Source organism: Scyliorhinus torazame, chromosome 3, assembly GCF_047496885.1.
Source record: "Scyliorhinus torazame isolate Kashiwa2021f chromosome 3, sScyTor2.1, whole genome shotgun sequence".
Classification (NCBI taxonomy): domain Eukaryota; kingdom Metazoa; phylum Chordata; class Chondrichthyes; order Carcharhiniformes; family Scyliorhinidae; genus Scyliorhinus; species Scyliorhinus torazame.
In genome coordinates, this window is record NC_092709.1 from 332,126,581 (window position 1) to 332,145,312 (window position 18,732).

At 46.1% G+C, this 18,732-nt stretch overlaps 1 protein-coding gene across 5 annotated transcripts in view; it reads left to right on the forward strand.

Moving 5' to 3' along the window:
- Positions 1 to 18,732, forward strand: part of slc4a11 (solute carrier family 4 member 11) — a 400,651-nt gene that overhangs the window by 232,994 nt on the left and 148,925 nt on the right. For all 5 annotated transcript variants that reach the window (XM_072497675.1, XM_072497673.1, XM_072497671.1 and 2 more), the window contains 2 exons: positions 4,202 to 4,433; positions 10,149 to 10,230. In XM_072497675.1, the coding sequence (XP_072353776.1) occupies positions 4,202 to 4,433; positions 10,149 to 10,230 (314 nt within the window). The remainder of the gene's footprint in view (positions 1 to 4,201; positions 4,434 to 10,148; positions 10,231 to 18,732) is intronic.

An 18,732-nucleotide genomic window follows, 5' to 3' on the forward strand; every position in this document is an offset into this window, starting at 1 on the left:
CAAGGCTACTTTGACCTCTGCCATCTGGAAGACAAGGGCAGCAGATGCATGGGAACACTACTACCTGCAAGTTCCTGTCCAAGCCACACACCACCCTGACTTGGAAATAGATCATCGTTCCTTCACTGTTACTGGGTCAAAATCTTGGAACACCCTCCCTAACAGCACAGTGGGTGCACCTGCACCACAGAAAGCTGTTCAAGAAGGCAGCTCACCACCACCTTCTTGAGGGCCATTGGGGATAGGCAATAAATGCTGGTCTAGCCAGTGACACCCCATCTCATAAACAAATTCAGAATCGTGGGAGGGTGGGGTGGAGTATGGGGTAAAAGAAAATTCTTCTGGAAATTGGGGCAAGAGTAAGAAGAGTCACCATTGGTACTTGCATCCTATCGTTAATATGTGCCCCAAAAAAGAAATAAGGAAAATTCCTGCAATTTTTATTTTAGTCTTTTGTTTTGGTAGCAGAGGCAGAATTTTGGGAATAACTGCACTTTCAATGCTGAAATGATTTCCCGTAACAGCCTCCCCGAACAGGCGCCGGAATGTGGTGACTAGGGGCTTTTCACAGTAACTTCAATTGAAGCCTACTTGTGTCAATAAGCGATTTTCATTTCATTTCATTTCATTTGGGGGCATCAACATCACCTTTGACGGCATCTACCTCTCCAGCACCTGGAGTGAAATAGTTTCACCATTTGTCCAGTTTTAACAGGGATACAAATGTGGAGCCTTGGGACTGTCACTGGGCGCTCTGAAGGGAGGTGGGTGAGGGAGGGAGAGAGTAAAGAAACGTGTTGCCTGATAATATTGGCACCCAGTCTGTGGAATTTACAGGGTTTAGTCATTTATCTCTTGCTGTCACTCTTATTGCTGCGGCAATTTTTGGTCCATTTTAAAAAGGAATGAATGGGGCTCCAAAATCATGTGACTAACCAAAGCCCACTTTTAAAGGTACAGCACAATTCACTTATGGAGTTGGATGGGAGGAGGCATTGATCAGAAAAGTGTTTCCATCACCAAATCTGATTTACAAAATGGGGTGAGCAGATACACAGTCAGCTGAGCAAAGTCTGGTGTTTATATCTCTGCGGGGTGGCAATCTCTAATGATCTGTCATTCTGGATGTGAATTTTATTTTCTGGCTTGCAATTGGGAAAGACACCGCTTGCCTTGTTCAACTTTCTTCACTATAGCAGGCGAGGTCCTCTCGTGCCAGCATTGAAGTTGATTGTAAAGGGACGTAAACTTGAGAACCTTGGTGTGTGGAATTTGTTCATTTAAATGGCACCAGTGCCATCCAAACTTGATAAAGGGGGGGTGCGGGTGGAACCCCTTGCAGTATCAGCTTGATCCATTTTGAGAGTATAACGTGACAGCTCTTTCCCCATTATTCAAAAGGAAAAGTCACTTGTGCTCGGTCCTTATGCTTGTTTTAGCTGCTTTCCCAACATTCTAAGATTTAAAAATCTATGCAAATACATGTTTCACTTCTTTAGCGTCAGTCTGGTTCCTGGAGCCCCCCCTCCCTTCCCCTCCAGTCTCCCCAATCTCACTACCACCACCAGCTAGATAATTAGCCAATTCTGGCCTCTTGCATCCTCATCCTTATTTTCTTCTCTGATTGTTTGGCCATTAGCATATTATTTGGGCCCTAACATTTGGAATTTGCTCCCTGTTCCTCACTGCCCCTCTCTCACTCTTTTTAAAAATAGTCTTTATTGTCACAAATAGGCTGACATTAAACCCGCAATGAAGTTACTGTGAAAATCCCCGAGTCGCCACATTCCAGTGCCTGTTCTGGTACATTTGAGGGAGAATTCAGAATGTCCAATTCACCTTACAAGCATGTCTTTCGGGACTTGTGGGAGCAAACCGGGGACCTTGAGGAAACCCATGCGGACACTGGGAGAACGTGCAGACGCACAGACAGTGACCCAAGCCGGGAATCAAACCTGGGACCCTGGCGCTGTGAGGCAATAGTGCTAACCACTGTGCTACCGTACCACCCTCTTTAAAGATCTCCTTCGAACCTACCTCGTTGATCAAACCATTGGGTCGCTTTTCCTATTATGTAGCTTGGTATCAAATATGTTAAAATTCTCCTGTGGAGCACCTTGTGCTAAATGATGAATGTAGGAAATTGTTATCTATTATATTTTATGTTTGTTGTAATAATGTTATTAAAACCTGGGTTCAAACACATACAGGCAGCATGTCTGCTAAAGCTGTGATCAAGGGGTCTAAAAGGTTAGGTAATAATTGATTTTAACCATTTGTTTACAGAGAGATGGATCCCTGGGGTGTGTTTTGATTTTGGAGGATCCCTGGGGTGTAGATAATTTATGAGGGATTGTGTTTAGTCCCAGCTAAGCAGGTCATGGAACATCTTAGCAGGGGGAGAGTGGAGAATACCTTATTCTGGCGATACAGATGATATAACTCATGGGAGGAGCCAGGTGTGTCTGTAGTTTTTCAGCCTGCTATAGGATTTTAAGTTGAGCAGAAGTTTCTGACAAGACAGACCGATTTTCAGATTATTCCTGAAGGGGCCTCTCTCCAAAGGTCTGAAAGGTCTGCACAGAGATGCAAGTAACCTAGATTGTTAACTTTATGTCTAAGTGGCATTTGAACTGTATTGGGTTGCTTCATTGGATTATACAATGGCAGGTGTAGATAGGGAGTTAAAGTTTTCTTTTCTTTTTATTTAAGAACTATTTAAATGTTAATCGTAAAGCTATTTCTTTGTTAATATGGTTAATTCTGTGTTTAAATTGATGTTTGTTTTACCATAAAAGATACCTATTAAGCAGTGTTATTAGTCCTGTGGTGTCGTAGTCTTCCCTCACGGCTTACAAATTGCTGGGATTCTCATACAGGATCCTAACACTTTGGACATTTTACAATATGCTGTATAAATGGAGGTTGTAATTTTTGTTGGACATTTCCCATTTTTCTGCAGTGGTAATGCTTTCTGTCACCTCCCAATATTGACTCCCACACACCTTGCTGGTTTGGGGAGGGGGCCGGTGGATAATTGCTGCTTTCCTCTTGTCATCTGTACACTTGTTCCTTCAAGCAACGTCCGGGAAAGAGGGAAGGCAGCAGCGGATGGTGAAGGGTTTATCAAATGGGATGAAGAATTAACCGTGACTGTTAGTACATATGAATTAGGAGCAGAAGTAGGCCACTTGGCCCCTTGAGCCTGTTCTGTCATTCAGCAAGTTTGTGGTTGTTTGCAACCTCCAGTCCACATCCTCACCTACCCTCGATAACCTTTCACCCTGTCTTAGTTATCAAGAATCTGTCCAGCTCTGCCAGAAAACGATTCAAAGATTTCCTCTTTCTCCGAAGGCGGTGGAAGTAGTTCCAGAAACCCACTACCCTCGGAGAGCTAAAGTTTCTCCACATCTCTGTCCTAAACGGGCCACCGCTTTTATTTTTAAACCATGACCCCCAGTTCTAGATTCTCCCTCAAGAAGTAACATTTGTTTCACATCCACCCTGTCAATACCCTTCAGAATCTTACGTTTCAATCAAGTCGCCTCTTTGTCTTCTAAACTCCAGAGGCTACAAGCCGAGCCTGACCAATCTTTCCTCACAAGACAAGTCACCCATCCCGGTAAAGCTTCTCTGAACTGCTGCCAATGCTTTTACATCCTCCTTGAAATAGGGGCATTAATACTGCACCCAGTACTCCAGATGTAGTTTCACCAATGCTCTGTACAACTGAAGCATAACTTCCCTACTTTTGTGATCAATTCCTCGTACAATAAACATAACATTCTGTTCGCTTTCCTAATTACCTGCTGTACCTGCATACTTACCTTTTGTGATTCATGCACTAGGATACCCAGTTCCCTCTGCATCTCCGAGCTCCGCGCTCCATTTCGAAAATATTTTTTCTGCCAAAATAGACAATTTCCCACTTTCCCACATTCTCCTCTCATTTCCACACCCTCTCCACTTAACCAACCTGTATCCCTTCGTAATCTGCCAACTCACAACGCCACTGTGACGTCCCACCACTTACTTTCTGACCTATCGTTCCATCATCAGCAAATTTGGGAACCATGTCGTCTTGGCACACATGCTGCTGCTTTATTTTGTTTTGGAGAAAAAATGTTTTAAAATCTTTGTCTTGATACCTTGAGAGCGAAACCAGAGTGTGTGTCTCCTGTGTTTTTTTTTTCCCTTGCAGTACCTGAAGTTGAAGAACTTTGAAGAAGAGGTGCGAGCCCATCGAGACTTGGACGGATTCCTTGCCAAAGCCAAAATCCTACTGGATGTGTCAGCCCGGTCGCTTGACGATGTTCTGCGTGAGATGCTCAAGCACGTGGTGGAGGACACTGAAGATGCAGTGCCCAATTGTAACCTTGACGAAGTCATGACCTGTCTATTCACCGATTCGAGCACTTTGCAAGAAAGCAGCGGTAATATGTTTTTACATCGTCACATGCATTCGTTCTGAAGAAGAACATTCTTGATTGGCCATCCCGAATATCTTGACTATTTCTCTGCTTCTCTCCACTTGACTTCCTGAATCTACAGACTCCATCTGGACCTTTTTGCTCTGCTGGGTGTTGGTTGCTCAAAGGTTCCTATTTTTTTCCTCCATAGGCACTTCTCCTGCTCCTCTCAATCTCGAGGGTGGAATTAAAGCTCTTCGCTTCAGTCTCATTCTATCATTCCCATATCTTTGCATCTGCTGCTCCGCACATCATAATCCCTCTGTCAACTTGCCCTCCCATCACTGTCTCACACTCCTGTTATTCCTCCAGTACAGTTTCCATTTTATTACCTACGAATTGGAGGGTGGAAATTTGAACACTTTTTTTTAACTATTCGTTCATGGGATGAGGGCTTCGCTGGCTGGGCCAGCATTTAGTGCCCATCCCTGCGATCCATCAAATTGCTGTGTAGGTCTGGAGTCCCGTGTAGGCCAGACCGGGTGAGGACAACAGATTTCCTTCCCAAAAGGACATTAATGAATCAGATGGGTTTTCGCAACAATCACCGATGTTTTCAGTCGACTTTTAATTCTGGATATTTTTTAGTATCGAATTCAACTTTCACCATCTGGCCTGGTGGGATTCAAACCTGGGTCATCGGAGAATTACCCTGGGTCTCTGGATCACCAGTCCCAGCGACAATCCCACTACACCACCCCCTCTTGATCTTCTGCACAATAATTTGCATTTATATAGTGCCTTTGGCTGGTAAAATGTCCCAGCATGCTTTCCTTGAGCACTACCCCTCTCTGCTCAAAATCCCACTCCTCCACTTCAAATTAAAAAAGATCTCTCCACCTTTTATACTTTCCAAATACTGCCCATCTCCAAACTCTTTCCTTTCTAAGGTGCTTGTGGCTATGTTAAACATTTTTATTTCATTGGATATAGGTGTCACTGGCAAATGCAGCATTTATTGCCAATCCATAATTGCCTTTGAACTGAGTTGCTTTGCTCGGCCATTTCAGAGGGTAGTTGAGAGTCAACCACGTTAGATAGATAGAATTTACAGTGCAGAAGGAGGCCATTTGGCCCATCAAGTCTGCATGGGCTCTTGGAAAGAGCACCCTACCCAAGCCCACACCTCCATCCTATCCCCATAACCTAGTAACCCCACCCAACACTAAGGGCAATTTTATACACTAAGGGCAATTTAGCATGGCCAATCCACCTAACATGCACATCTTTGGCCTGTGGGAGGAAACCCACGCACACACGGAGAGACAGTGACCCAAGCCGGGAATCGAACCTGGGCCCCTGGAGCTGTGAAGCTAACCACTATGCTACCATGATGCCATTGCTGTGGACCTGGAGTCACAGGTAGTCCAGGCCTGGTAAAGATGGCAGATTCCCTTCCCTACAGGGTATGAGTGAACCAGATATCTTTCTGCAACAATCAATGATAGTTTCACGATCACCATTACTGAGACCAAATTTCAATTCATGATTTGAATTTAAATTCCACCAGCCACTCTAGTGGAATTTGAGCACATAACCCCAACCTGGGCCTCTGGATTGCTGGTGAAATTACATTATCCTATTTTGAGGTAGAGCAAGTAACCAAGTAAACTAAATCAAATAAATTGAGGGACAAATTAAAGGGACAGTTCCTTAAAGGGGAACTGCCTTAAACAAACACTAATTGCAAATGAAAGTTAAAACATCAAACCAAAATGTGATTTGATTGATTTGATTTGATTTACTGGGTGTCATGCTGCGCTTGCGCTTCCTGAAATCGATGATCAATTCTTTGGTCAGTTCCTTGGTCTTTATGACATTTAGAGAGAGATTGTTTTCGGGGCTTGATTAAGGGAGTCGGTGAGCCACCCCAGTCCTCGCGGTACGTACTGGACAGGGAAGACCTTGACGGTGCTGGTGGATTCCACATGCTTCCCCTCCAGGGACACCCAACGCGAATGTAGCTGCTACTCCGGATGGGGAGAGCTGCGGTGAGAGGCGATCCTGTTCCAGACTTTGAGCAGCTCCTGGCAAAAGTCGCGCAGCGCGTGCAAAGAGTTGTGAAGCCCCCTCGGATCTACGAGCAGGAGCTGCATGTCATAGTTCAGGCTGTGCACCTGGTGAAAAAAGTATGTGTGCAGGGCACACCATCTAGGAGGGGGCTCGATGTAGAGGTATGGCTGCTGGTCTGAAGGCTGAAGGTTGCCACCTGAGTGCGAAGGCAACCAGTGTCTGACCACCCTCCTTAAGCAAGAGGACTCTTCCGTAGCAGTACCTCCATTGGGGACCTCCGCTGCAGGATGGCAACAAAGCGTGTCCAGCAGTGACCCAGTGCTGTCTTTTGTCCCAGCATTCTCTGGATTTATGGGACAAACTCAGGAGTAGGGGTCAAAGTGACCAACAGCTTCCACAACATGGAGACAATCAGTTGGTTTGTGACCAGAGCTCGACCCCTGTCAGACAGCACTTTGAGCAGTCCTGCCCAGCGTCTCATTCGATCATTGGCCTTGGCCTCGAGCTCCTGCCAATTTGCTGGCCAGGATTCCTCAGTCGGGCAAAGAAGAACTCCCAAGTAGAGGAGGCTGGTCCTGCCCCAGGTGAAAGGCCTGAGGTCCTCCGGTGGAGGAGCGGGGGGGTCCACCTGCCACAGACCGAACCGGAATCCGGAAGTTGTCCCTGTTGATCCTGGCAGAGGACGCAGCGGAGTACACAGCCGGGCACTCGTGCATCCTCCTCTGCAGGCCAGTCGGGTCCGTGAACATGAGGAGCACGTCATCAGCGTAGGCCGAAAGAACCATCCCAATGTCCGGCCCACCCAAAGCCAAACACTACAACCTTCTCCGCAAGTGACACAGGAAAAAGGGGCGCCGTCAGGGACCCGTTAACCTTAACGAGACACTTTGCGGCATTATATGAGAAGTCGGATCTGGGCGACAAAGTGCGTCTCGAACCTGAATGTGCGCAGGGTTCTGAATTATTGGCGATTCACCCTGTCGATGACTTCTCCTGGTCGAGCGACAGGAAGGCGCTCGACAAACCGTTCCTCTGGGAATGATGGATCAGTGTCCATACCAGGTGGATGTGGTCATGAATGGTCTGGCCCAGGACCATGTACGACAGGTCCAGGTTGCTTAGTGGTAGGAGACGGAGGGTGGTGGGGCAGATTAATAAGGAAATTAAGAAGGCACACAGGACATTTGCCTTTATCAGTCATGGCATAGATTATACGAGCTGGGAGGTTATGTTGGAGCTGTACAAAACGTTGGTTAGGCCGCAGCTAGAGTTCTGTGTGCAGATCTCGCTGCCTCACTATAGGAAGAATATGATTGCATTGGAGAGGATGCAGACAAAATTCACCAGGGATGTTGCCTGGGATGGAACAGTTGAGCTACAAAGAGAGGCTGGATAGGCTCTGGTTGTTTTGCTTTAGAGCAGAGAGGGCTGAAGGGGGATTGGGGTGTGGAGATAATGAGGGGTATGGACAGGGTGATAGAAAGCAGTCGTTCCCCTGAGTTGAAGGGTCAATAACAGGAAGGTATAATAGTAAGGTGAGGTGCAGAGGGAATTTGAGGAGTAGTGGGAGTCTGGAATGCACTGCTTGGGAAGGTAGTAGAGACGGGAAACCTCACAACCTTTAAAAAAGTATGTGGATGAGCTCTTGGGATGTCATAACATTCAAGGCTATGGACCAAGTGCTGGAAATTGAGATTTGTGTATATTTAGTGTAGTTTTGTTGGTGCAGACTTAATGGGCTGAAGGGCTTCTTCTGTACTATATGATTCTATGAGTACAGGACTGTATACCTCTGTGTAAGGGTAACCTTGCATTGGCCCACATATAATTAAGCCATTGAGTCAGCAAGTCATAGGTTCAGGTTCCATCTCAGGGATTTGAACACACAATCTAGTAAGGGAAGACGGCTCTCTTTCAAAAGAATATGCTAAACTGAGATGGACTTTAAGGATCTCTGGTCTGGAGAATTGATAAATAAAGGTTTTCATTTTCACAGTCTCAGGGTGTCTCCAAACATCCAATGTAGTACTTTTGGAATGTAACTCATATTGCCATATGAGAAACAGCAGCTGAATTGGAGAGTTCTCCTCCTGTCTTGGCCAATACAGAAAACAAAAATTCAGATGATCTGCTCATCATGTTGCTGGTTATGGGAGCTTACTGTGCACAAATTACAAAAGGACTTGAGTATAAAAGTAGAGAAGTGTTGTTGCAATTGAATAGGGTGTTGGTGAGACCACATCTGGAGTATTGTGTCCAGTTTTGGTCTCCTTATTTGAGGAAAGATGTCGTAGCATTGGAGACAGAGGAGGTTCACCAGATTGATTCTGGGGATGAAAGGGTCGACGTATGAGGAGAGATTAAACAGTTTGGGTTTATACTCACTGGAGTTTAGAAGGATGAGAGGGGGTCTGAATGCTAATTGGATTTGATAAAGTAAACGTAGACCATGGGCGGAATTCTCCCATCCCTGGGCCGGGCAGGAGAATCCCTGCGAACGGGCCACGCCACCCCGACGCTGGCGTGGTTGGCGTGGCACCGGTCGCGGGCCGCTCTACCTGGCCGGCCCGCCGATTCTCCGGCCCGGATGGGACGAGCGGGCGTAAGAAAAGAGCCGCGTCCCGCCGGCGCCGTTTTAACCTGCTCTGGGCCGGCGGGATCTCGGCGTGTAAGGGTCAGGTGGCGGCCTTTGGGGGGGAGGGGTGGTCCAACCCGGGGGGTGGGTCTCCGATGTGGCCTGGCCCACGATCGGGGCCCACCGATCGGCGGGCTGGCCTCTGAGGCTGGGGGCCTCCTTTCCCACGCGCCGGCCCCTGTAGTCCTGCGCCATGTTGCGTTGGGGCCGGCGCGTTGGCGCCGGCGCAACTGCACCAGCGTGGATCCCGTGGCGCACTGTTCGTGCCGGGATCTCCAGTTGGAGTGGCGCAAGCCGTTCCAGCACCGTGCTGGCCCCCAGAATGAGTCATGGGAGCGGCCCATTCACGCCGTCGGAAAATGCGACGGCATTTACGGCGGCGTGGACATTCTGCCGCGGGATTGGAGAATCCCGCCCCAGGTTCCCCCTTGCGGGAAATCTAGAATGAGAGGTGACAGATATAGGTTGGGAAACTGTAGATTTAGAACTGAGATGAGGAGGAACTACTTCTCGCAGAGGGTGGTGAATTTGTGGAACTTGCTGGCCCATAGTGCGGTGCAATCTGTGTCATTAAATTGTTTCAAGAAAGAGTTAGATATATTGTTGATTTTTAAAAAATCGACAACAGGTGGCGAGATGGATTTGAGACCAGGAAGAGTCCAGCCATGGCGGAGCAGGCTCAAAGGACTGAATTGCCTATTTCTGCTCCTAATTCCTATGTTCCTAAATTGGCTGGAATGGTTCCTACATTGCACCAGCATTTCGAAAATGCTTCAGTTGCTTTGGGGAATCCGATGTGAAAGGTGTTATTTACATTTTTTAAAGTTTTGCATTTACATAAGATGTTCTGTACCTGAAGAGGTTTGGTCGAAAGCGGTTTGATATTTTACAGCAGGTCATTGTAGTAACGCTGAAACTGAAAACTGCCCTTTGAGTTATCAACTTGGCATAGCCCAAACACTCAAGTCTATGGGAATGGCCTGCGTTGTGCTGTAAATTAATTTAATCACAAGGTTGTTTTTCTGTTCTAGTGCACCTCCTGTCAAACACCATTCAAGGGGTGTCTGCAACAACGACTGGTGTTCAGTACCAGCAGTCCTGGCTCTGTCTTATGTAAGTAGCTCTTAACTACGTTTCAGGTGCTTTACTTTATTTACGAGTAGGGTGTTTAGTTCGCAGACACCAGCAACTTTCACGAACGAAGGAGAAAATGTTGGAAAATCTCAGCAGGTCTGGCAGCATCTGTAGGGAGAGAAAAGAGCTAACTCATCGAGTCCAGGTGACTCTTTGTCAAAGCTTTGTCAAAGAGTCACCTGGACTCGAAACGTTAGCTCTTTTCTCTCCCTACAGATGCTGCCAGACCTGCTGAGATTTTCCAGCGTTTTCTCCTTCATTTCAGATTCCAGCATCCGCAGTAATTTGCTTTTATCCAGCAACTTTCACTCTGGCTGGATTTTGATCCAGGACAAAAGGTCAACGACTAATCTCAACATGCTGCGGTAAACCTGGATTGGTATTTTTTTCTCCAAGTTGGTCTGGAAGTGTGGTGTGATGGAATAGTGAAGTTTAACTACTTCATCTGGACCCAGTTAAGTAATCGTGTCATGCTGATCTTTAGAATCAGAACAAGATCTGCGACTGTAGTTATTTGGAACAGTCCGGAACACTTAATTCGTAATAAAGCTGCTCCCACTGAGGCTGTTTATGTTGACTCCACGGGTTCCCCATAATGTTTTCACTCTATTTTTTCGCGAAATATTTCTGGGGATATTCTGGCTGGGTTTGTGTAGACTTTTAAAAACAGAGACACTCTTCGTTCTGACACCTCTCTTTCTTTTCCAGTCTGTATATTGTCTGGTCAGGGCTACATTAACAGAAAACCAGTAGTTGGATCTACTTCCTGTTGAGCAGGAAGTTGAGCAGTAGCTGATCCCATACAATATGTTGCAAACCTCGTATTAATTCACCTGGTACCACTGCCAGAATCTGGCTCGGTGTCTGTCCACCTTGCACTGAAGCTCTCATGCCCAGCTCTACCCTGCTGCTACTAATTGTGCCTCCTCCTCTACCATTACCTAAGCAATCAGAGTATTTTGAGTCACGTGATCTCCTGGGCATTTGAGGTGAATGTGAGGTGATGTATTTTGGTCGGAAGAACGTGGAAAGACAATACACGAGGTAAAATTCTAAAATGGGTGCAGGAGAAGAGGAACTTGGGTGTATATGTGCATAGGTCATTGAAAGTGGCAGGAACATAGGAACAGGAGTAGGCCATTCAGCCCCTCGAGCTTGCTCAGCCATTCAATCAGATCATGGCTGATCTGTGACCTAACTCCATACACCCGCCTTTGCCCCGTGTCCTTCAATACCTTTGCTTAACAAAAATCTTAACTATCTCAGATTTAAAATGAATAATTAACAATCTATATTGGACAGGTGGAGAGAGCAGTTAATAAAGCATATAGTAATCTGGGCTTTATTAATAGTGGCATAGAGTACAAGAGCAAGGAGGTCATGCTGAACTTGTACAAGACAGTCGTTAGACCACAGCTGGATTATTGTGCACAATTCTGTGTGCACACTATAGGAACGATGTGAACGCATTGGAGAGAGTGCGAAGAGGTTTACACAAATAGTTCCAGAGATGAGGGGTGGGATTCTCCACTCCCGCACCGAAGTCCCCACGCTGCCGTGAACGCCGTCGGAACTCGACGGGGCCGTTCCCGCCGCTTGGGAGCCGGCGTCGTGGGAAATTTTGGCGGCCCAGGCGATTCTCCCAACCCGGCGCGGGAGTGGAGAATCTCGCCCCATAAATTTCTGTTATGAGGATAGATTGGAGAGGTTGGGATTGTTCTCCTTGGAGAGAAGAGACTGAGATAAGATTTGATAGAGATGTTCAAAATCACGATGGGGCTGGACAGAGTAGATAGGGAGAAACTGTTCTCGCTTGTAAAAGGATCAAGAATGAGAGAGCACAGATTTAAGGTGATTTGCAAAAGAAGCAAATGTGATGTGAAAAATAACTTTCACACAACATGTGGTTTGGGTCTGGAACGCACAGCCTGTGCAGTGTAGTGGAGGAAGGTTCCATTGAGGCATTCAAGTGGGCATTGGAATGGGAGCAATGTGCAGTGGTGTGGGGGGAAAAGTCAGGGGAATGACGCTAAGTCATGATGCTTGTTTGGAGAACCGATGAAGAAACGATGGACCAAATGGCCCCCTTCGGTGACACATCAGCATTGAGGGAGAGCTGAACTGTTGCATGTTTCTCAGAAGAAATGCTAAATTGGGGCCGCATCTGTCCCGTGAGGTAGAAATACCACAAAACTATTTCCAGATGAGCACACCTTATTGAACATTCAAATAGATGATCTTTTGTTTGTTTTCTCGGGTACCTTGTTATGAGCAAATTAGCTACCCACAAAACAATGTTGATTGCACTTCAAAAGCAATTGGTTGAAAAACACTTGATACATCCAGGAATGTGAAAGTTGCTATACAAATTTAATTAATTTTTTTATTCGTTCTTGGAATGTATGCGTTGCTGGGCCAGCATTTGTTGCCCATCCCTAACTACCCTTGAACTGAGTGGCTTGCTAGGCTATTTCAGTGGGGCAGTTAAGAGTCAATCACATCGCTGTGTGGGGCTGGAGTCTCATAGAGACCAGACCAGGTAAGGCTGGCAAATTTCCTTCCCTGAACCAGTGAACCAGATGGGTTTTTACGTCAATCGGCAATGGTTTCATGGTGGTCATTCGACTTTTAATTCCTGATTTTTATTGAATTCAAATTGCACCACCTGCCGTGGTGGGATTAGAAACCGGGTCCCCAGAGCATTACCCTGGGTATCTGGATTACTAGTCCAGTGACAATACCACTCTGCCACTGCCTCCCTGTGTTCTTTTTACTGGGCCCCATGAACCTGTACCTGTTGATTGAGCTCTGCGCCACCATATCCTGCAATGTCTCCTCCCATAACCCTTCAACATATTTACCTTCTGTGTTTCAGTTTCTTTATGACAACTTGCTTTCTTGTTCATAGTCTTGGACACATTAGTTAGTCACTTCAAAATGCTCTATTTTCCACAGTGATTTGACTTTTTGGGGGTGCGGAGGTGGGGGGGGGGGGGGGGGGTGATGGTATCAGATGGTCAAGATTGATTCAGCCACCTGTTTCACACATTTCACGATTTTGCATATCCATTTGAAGTCCGAGGTCATCTCCAGTGACCCTTGGACTGAATGGCTTACTCGGCCATTTCAGAGGACATTTAAGAGTCAACCAAATTGCTGTGGGTCTGGAGTCGCATGTAGGCCAGATCACACATGAATGGCAGATTTCTTTCCCTAAATCATCGAGTTTACAATGCAGAAGGAGGCCATTTGGCCCATCAAGTCTGCACTGGCCCTTGGAAAGAGCACGCTGCTTAAACCCACGCTCCAATCTATCCCCGTAACCTAGTTACCCCGCCTAACCATTCGGACACTCAAGAGGCAATTTAGCACAGCCATTCCACCTAACATGCACATCTTTGGACACATTTAAAGGACATTAGCAAACCAGATAGGGTTTTACAACAATGTTATGGTCACCATTACTGAGACTAGCTTTCAACCGGGGGCTGGTTTAGCTCAGTTGGCTGGTCTGTGATGCAGAACAAGGCCACCAATGCGGGTTCACTTCCTGTATCAGCTGAGGTTATTCATGGAGGCCATCGGCTTTGCTCCTCGCCCGAGGTGTGGTGATCCTCAGGCTAAATCACCTCATTGGGTCCTGGCTGTATCATCTGCACTCCCTGCGAACCCAGTCGTACTGCAACTTGGAAAGTGTTAATGGGAATGCTCTTTAACGTAGCTTGTGTTCAGACTGAAGAGTGAATTTGTGTGTGTTTGATAACCTGGTCAGGCTGATCAAGGGTGGACTTTTATCTTTAATATCCTGAGACATCATGAAGACATATTACTTAGAAACACTCATCCAACACTGAATATTGGCCCTCTTGTGATGTACAGCCCGAGGCGCAGTTTCTTTTATCTACCCTAGGCCATGCTAAGTAAGTGGTGGATATTCCAATTTCTCTGCTGTTGGATCACATATGGATACACTTACTAGGTAAATGCTTTTTTTACATTTACAGATTTTTCAAAAACAATGTAGGCATTGAACTGGGAAGACATCTGTTTGACATATTGGTTCCTCTCTCAAAAAACTGCTTTGGTAAGAAAACAGGGTTCCTGAAGACCCCAAAATCTGACTTGATGCCGCAGCATCTTTTCCTTTCAAAATAAAATTTGAAGCCCTGCCAGAGCAAAGTTATACATCAGCGAGGAGTAATTAGTAACTGTACCTGATTCCCCCACCGCAGGATTTCTTTGGTTCTCCCCCCCATGAAGTCTGGTGCTGGGATTTCACCCGTGTCATCTCTTCTGGTCCCCAGACACTCCCTCTGGCAAGTCGGCCTCGCCAGTGAATGCTGGCGCACGGGGAGAATCAGAGCTGAGTGCAACCATCTTCACATTCAACCATGCGTTCGTGTGGACATATAAACACTTGGAACAGGAGTAGAAGTAGGCAGTTTGACCCCTTGAGCCTACTCTGCCATTCGATCAGATCAGCCATGATCTTATTTGTGTTCCAGGTTCTGCATTCCCACCTGCCTCCGATTCCGTTAGGTGGATTGTGGTTAGGTGGATTGGCCACGCTAAATTGCCCCTTAATTGGAAAGAAAAATAATAATTGGATACTCGAAATAAAAAATAAAAAATTCTGACACCTTCCCCACAACAGACATCAAGTTAACTGGCTTATAATTTTCTGTTTTCTGCCAACCTCCCTTCTTGAATAGAGGGGTTATATTTGCTACTTTCCAGTCTGATGGATCCATTCCAGAATCTAGGGAATTTTGGAAAATTAAACATCAATGCATCTACTATCTCATTAGCCACCTTTGTTAAAACCCGAGTGTGAAGCCCAACAGGACCTGGAGACTTGATTGCCCGCCATCGGTTTCCTCAGTCAGTTTCCCCAGTGATTGTAATTTCACCGGGTTTCCCTCTCCCTTCCACCTCTTGAGTTACGGTTATTACTGGAATGTTTTTTGCATTCTCTATAATGAAGAGAGGAGCAAAATATTTGTTCATTTCACCTGCTATTTCCTTATTATTGTCTATTAACTCCCCAATGTCACTCTCTGGGCAACCAACACTCACTGTACTCACTCTTTTCCTTTTTAAATATCTGCAGAATCTCTTCCTATCTGTTTTTGCATTCGAACTAGCTTCCTCTCCTATTCTAATTCCTTTCTCATAATTAACCTTTTCGTCATTCTCTGTCATTCTTTATGTTATAACCAGTCATCTGACTTGCCACTCACCTTTGTGCAATTATATGCTCTTTTTTTAAAGTTTGATACTTTCCTTAACATCTTTAGTTAGCGCTCCTTCCTCACAGTGCCAGCGACCTGGGCTCAATTCCGGCCTTGGTTGACTGTGTGTGTGTGGAGTTTGCACTTTCTCCCCGTGTCTACGTGGGTTTCCTCCGGGTGGTTAGGCCATAGACTCATAGACATGTACAACACAGAAAAGGCCCTTCAGCCCACCCTGCGTTCACCGGTCAAAAACAACCACAAGTATTCAAATCCCATTTTCCAGTACTTGGCCCGTAGCCTTGTATGCCTTGGCATCGCTAGTGCACATCTAAATACTTATTAAATATGATGGGGTCTCTTCCTTCACCACCCCTTCAGGCAGTGAGACCCAGACTCCCACCACCCTCTGGGTGAAAGAGTTTTCCTCACCTCCCCTCTAAACCTCCCTACCTTAAATCTATGCCTCACCTTCACATGGTCCATCCCTTCCTTGACCTTTCCATTTCAATTTCTGGGGATAGACTGTCCACTAATATCCATTACAAACCCCCCACATCTCTCAGCTACCTCAACAACAAGCTCTTCACACCCACATCCTGTAAGGACTCCATCCCATTCTCCCAGTTCCTTCGCCTCAGTCGCATCTGCTCCGATGATGCCACTTTTTAAGACGGTGCTGCTGACCTATCTTCATTCTTCCTTAATCGTTGTTTCCCGCCCACTGTGGTTGACAGGGTCCTCAATCGTGTCCGACCCATGTCCCGCATCTTGTCCTCACCCCCTCTCCTCCCTCCCAGAACCAGGATAAGGTCCTCCTTATCCTCACTTTTCACCCCACCAGTCTCTGCATTCAAAGAATCATCCTTCGCCAGTTCCGCCAAGTCCAGCATGATTCCACCACCAAACACATCTTCCCCTCACTCCTCCTGTCTTCAGTTCTCGGGGACCGTTCGCTCCGGGAAACCCTGGTCCACTCCTCCATCACCCCCAACGTCTCACCCTCTTCCCACGGCACCATCCCGTGCAATTGCAGAACCTTTACCTCCTCCCTGCTCACCAGACCAGGGCCTAAACACCTTTTTCTCAAGTGAGACACCGCTTAATGTGCACCTCCTGCAATCTGATGTCTTGCATTTGCTGCTCCCAGTGCGGTCTACTCTACATTGGAGAGACTAAACGCAGACTGGGTGACCGCTTTGCAAAACACCTTCGGTCCATCCGCAAGCAGGACCCAGACCTTCCTGTCGCTGCCATTTCAACTCACCGTCCTGCTCTCACGTCCACATGTCCGTCCTCGGCCTGCTGCACTGTTCCAGTGAAGCCCAGCGCAAACTGGAGAATCAGCACCTCATCTTCCGATTACCACGTTACAACCTTCCGAACTTAACATTGAGTTCAACAACTTCAGACTGTGAACTCTCTCCTCCACCTTCACCCCATTTTTATTTCTATCAATTTATTTCCATTTCTTCCATCCCCCCCCCACCCCACTCGGGCCATCTGTTCACTGTTCCTTGGTGCCTTTAGACAGGCAGCTCACCTTTGTTTTGTCATCAACTCACTCTAATCTCTTTATCAGCACCCTGAGCCTTAATCACCCAAATTTACATTCCTTTTGTCTTTCTGTCCATAACATATTTGCCAATCTCCACCTATCGTTGGCCCTCTATGCAGCCCCGCACCGCCTCCTACTACAGTATAAACCTGACTCCATTCCCAGTTCTCTCCAGCTTTGACAGTCATCTTGACTTGACACGTTAGCTCCCTTCTCTCTCCACAGATGCTGTCAGACCTGATGAGATTGCCCAGTGTTTTCTGTTTTTGCTGTGGATGGTGGGTTGCCCCTTAGACTTTTTTGTTGGAGTAGGAATATACTTATTCTGAAGTACCCTTTAAATATCTGCCACTGCTTCTATATTAATGTATCTGCTAGCCTCATCCCACTCCACCACAGCTAGTTCAGCTTTCATGGTCCACATAGTTGCCCTCATTTAAGTGTAAGATACTGGTCTTGGAGCCAACTCTTCATGCTTTCAAACTGGATATAAAATTCAGCCATATTGTGGTCACTGCTACCATGGAGTGCCTTTGCTCTGAAGTCATTAATTAAACCTGTCACATTGCACAACACCAAGGCTAATATAACCTGCTCTCTGGTTATTTCCAGAACGTGCTACTCTATGAAACTGTCCAAAAACATTCTCTGAACTCCTCATCCAGGCTACTACTTCCAATCTGATTTTTCCAGTTCAAATGTAGATTAAAGTCACCCATGATCATTGCTGTTCCTTTATCACAACACTCAATATTTCTTCTTGTATTAATTATCTTACTTTGTGATTACTTTTAGCTGGCCTGTAGATCGCTCCGACTAGTGACTCCCTTCCCCTACTATTCTTCATTTGCCTCCAAACAGCTTCTACATCCAGATCTCCTGATCCAAAGTAGTCTCTAAAAATTGCACCAATACCATCCTTGATTAACAGTGCTGCCCCTCCACCGTTCCCTAGTTTCCTGTTCCTCTTGGATGTCATTTACTCCTCAATATTCAGGACCCAGTCCTTGTCACCTTGCAACCACATTTCTGTAATGGCTATCCGATCATATTGATTTACTTGATGAATGATGCGTGCATTCAGACACACAACTTCTAGTTCTTTCCGTATCTTCGTAACATCTCGTGTTGACGATTAGCTTATTCCTTCTGGCACTTGTTTTGCAAATAATGGTTTCAGAGTGGGGACTCCAGTGGTGATTTTCATATTTATCTATTCCTCTCTGCCACTCTGACCTCTGTGGACTTGGACAATTGTAGGTCTTTCTGCTTCATTAGCTGAGATTAAATCTTGACCAATCAGTGACTAAACTTGTGGGGGAAATGTAGCTGCTCAGTTATTGAATTAGAGGTGGTAATGTATTTTTCTCGCTCTCTCTCTTTGGGATTGAGGCTAGTTAAGGATTTTTTTTCCAGACTTGGGTGATTCTTTGGGTTGGTTTGCATATAATATGGAGGTGCTTCTGGTGATGATTTACTACAAATGTTAATAATAATAATAATAATAACATTGCTCAGTTCTAGGCATATTATGGGCAGCATGGTAGCATAGTGGTTAGCAGAGTTGCTTCACAGCTCCAGGGTCCCAGGTTCGATTCCCGGCTTGGGTCATTGTTGTTAAGTAATGGGTTAAGAGACATTGCAATTAGTTGTCTCATTTATGTTAAGTATCCATTAATTGACACTGATATG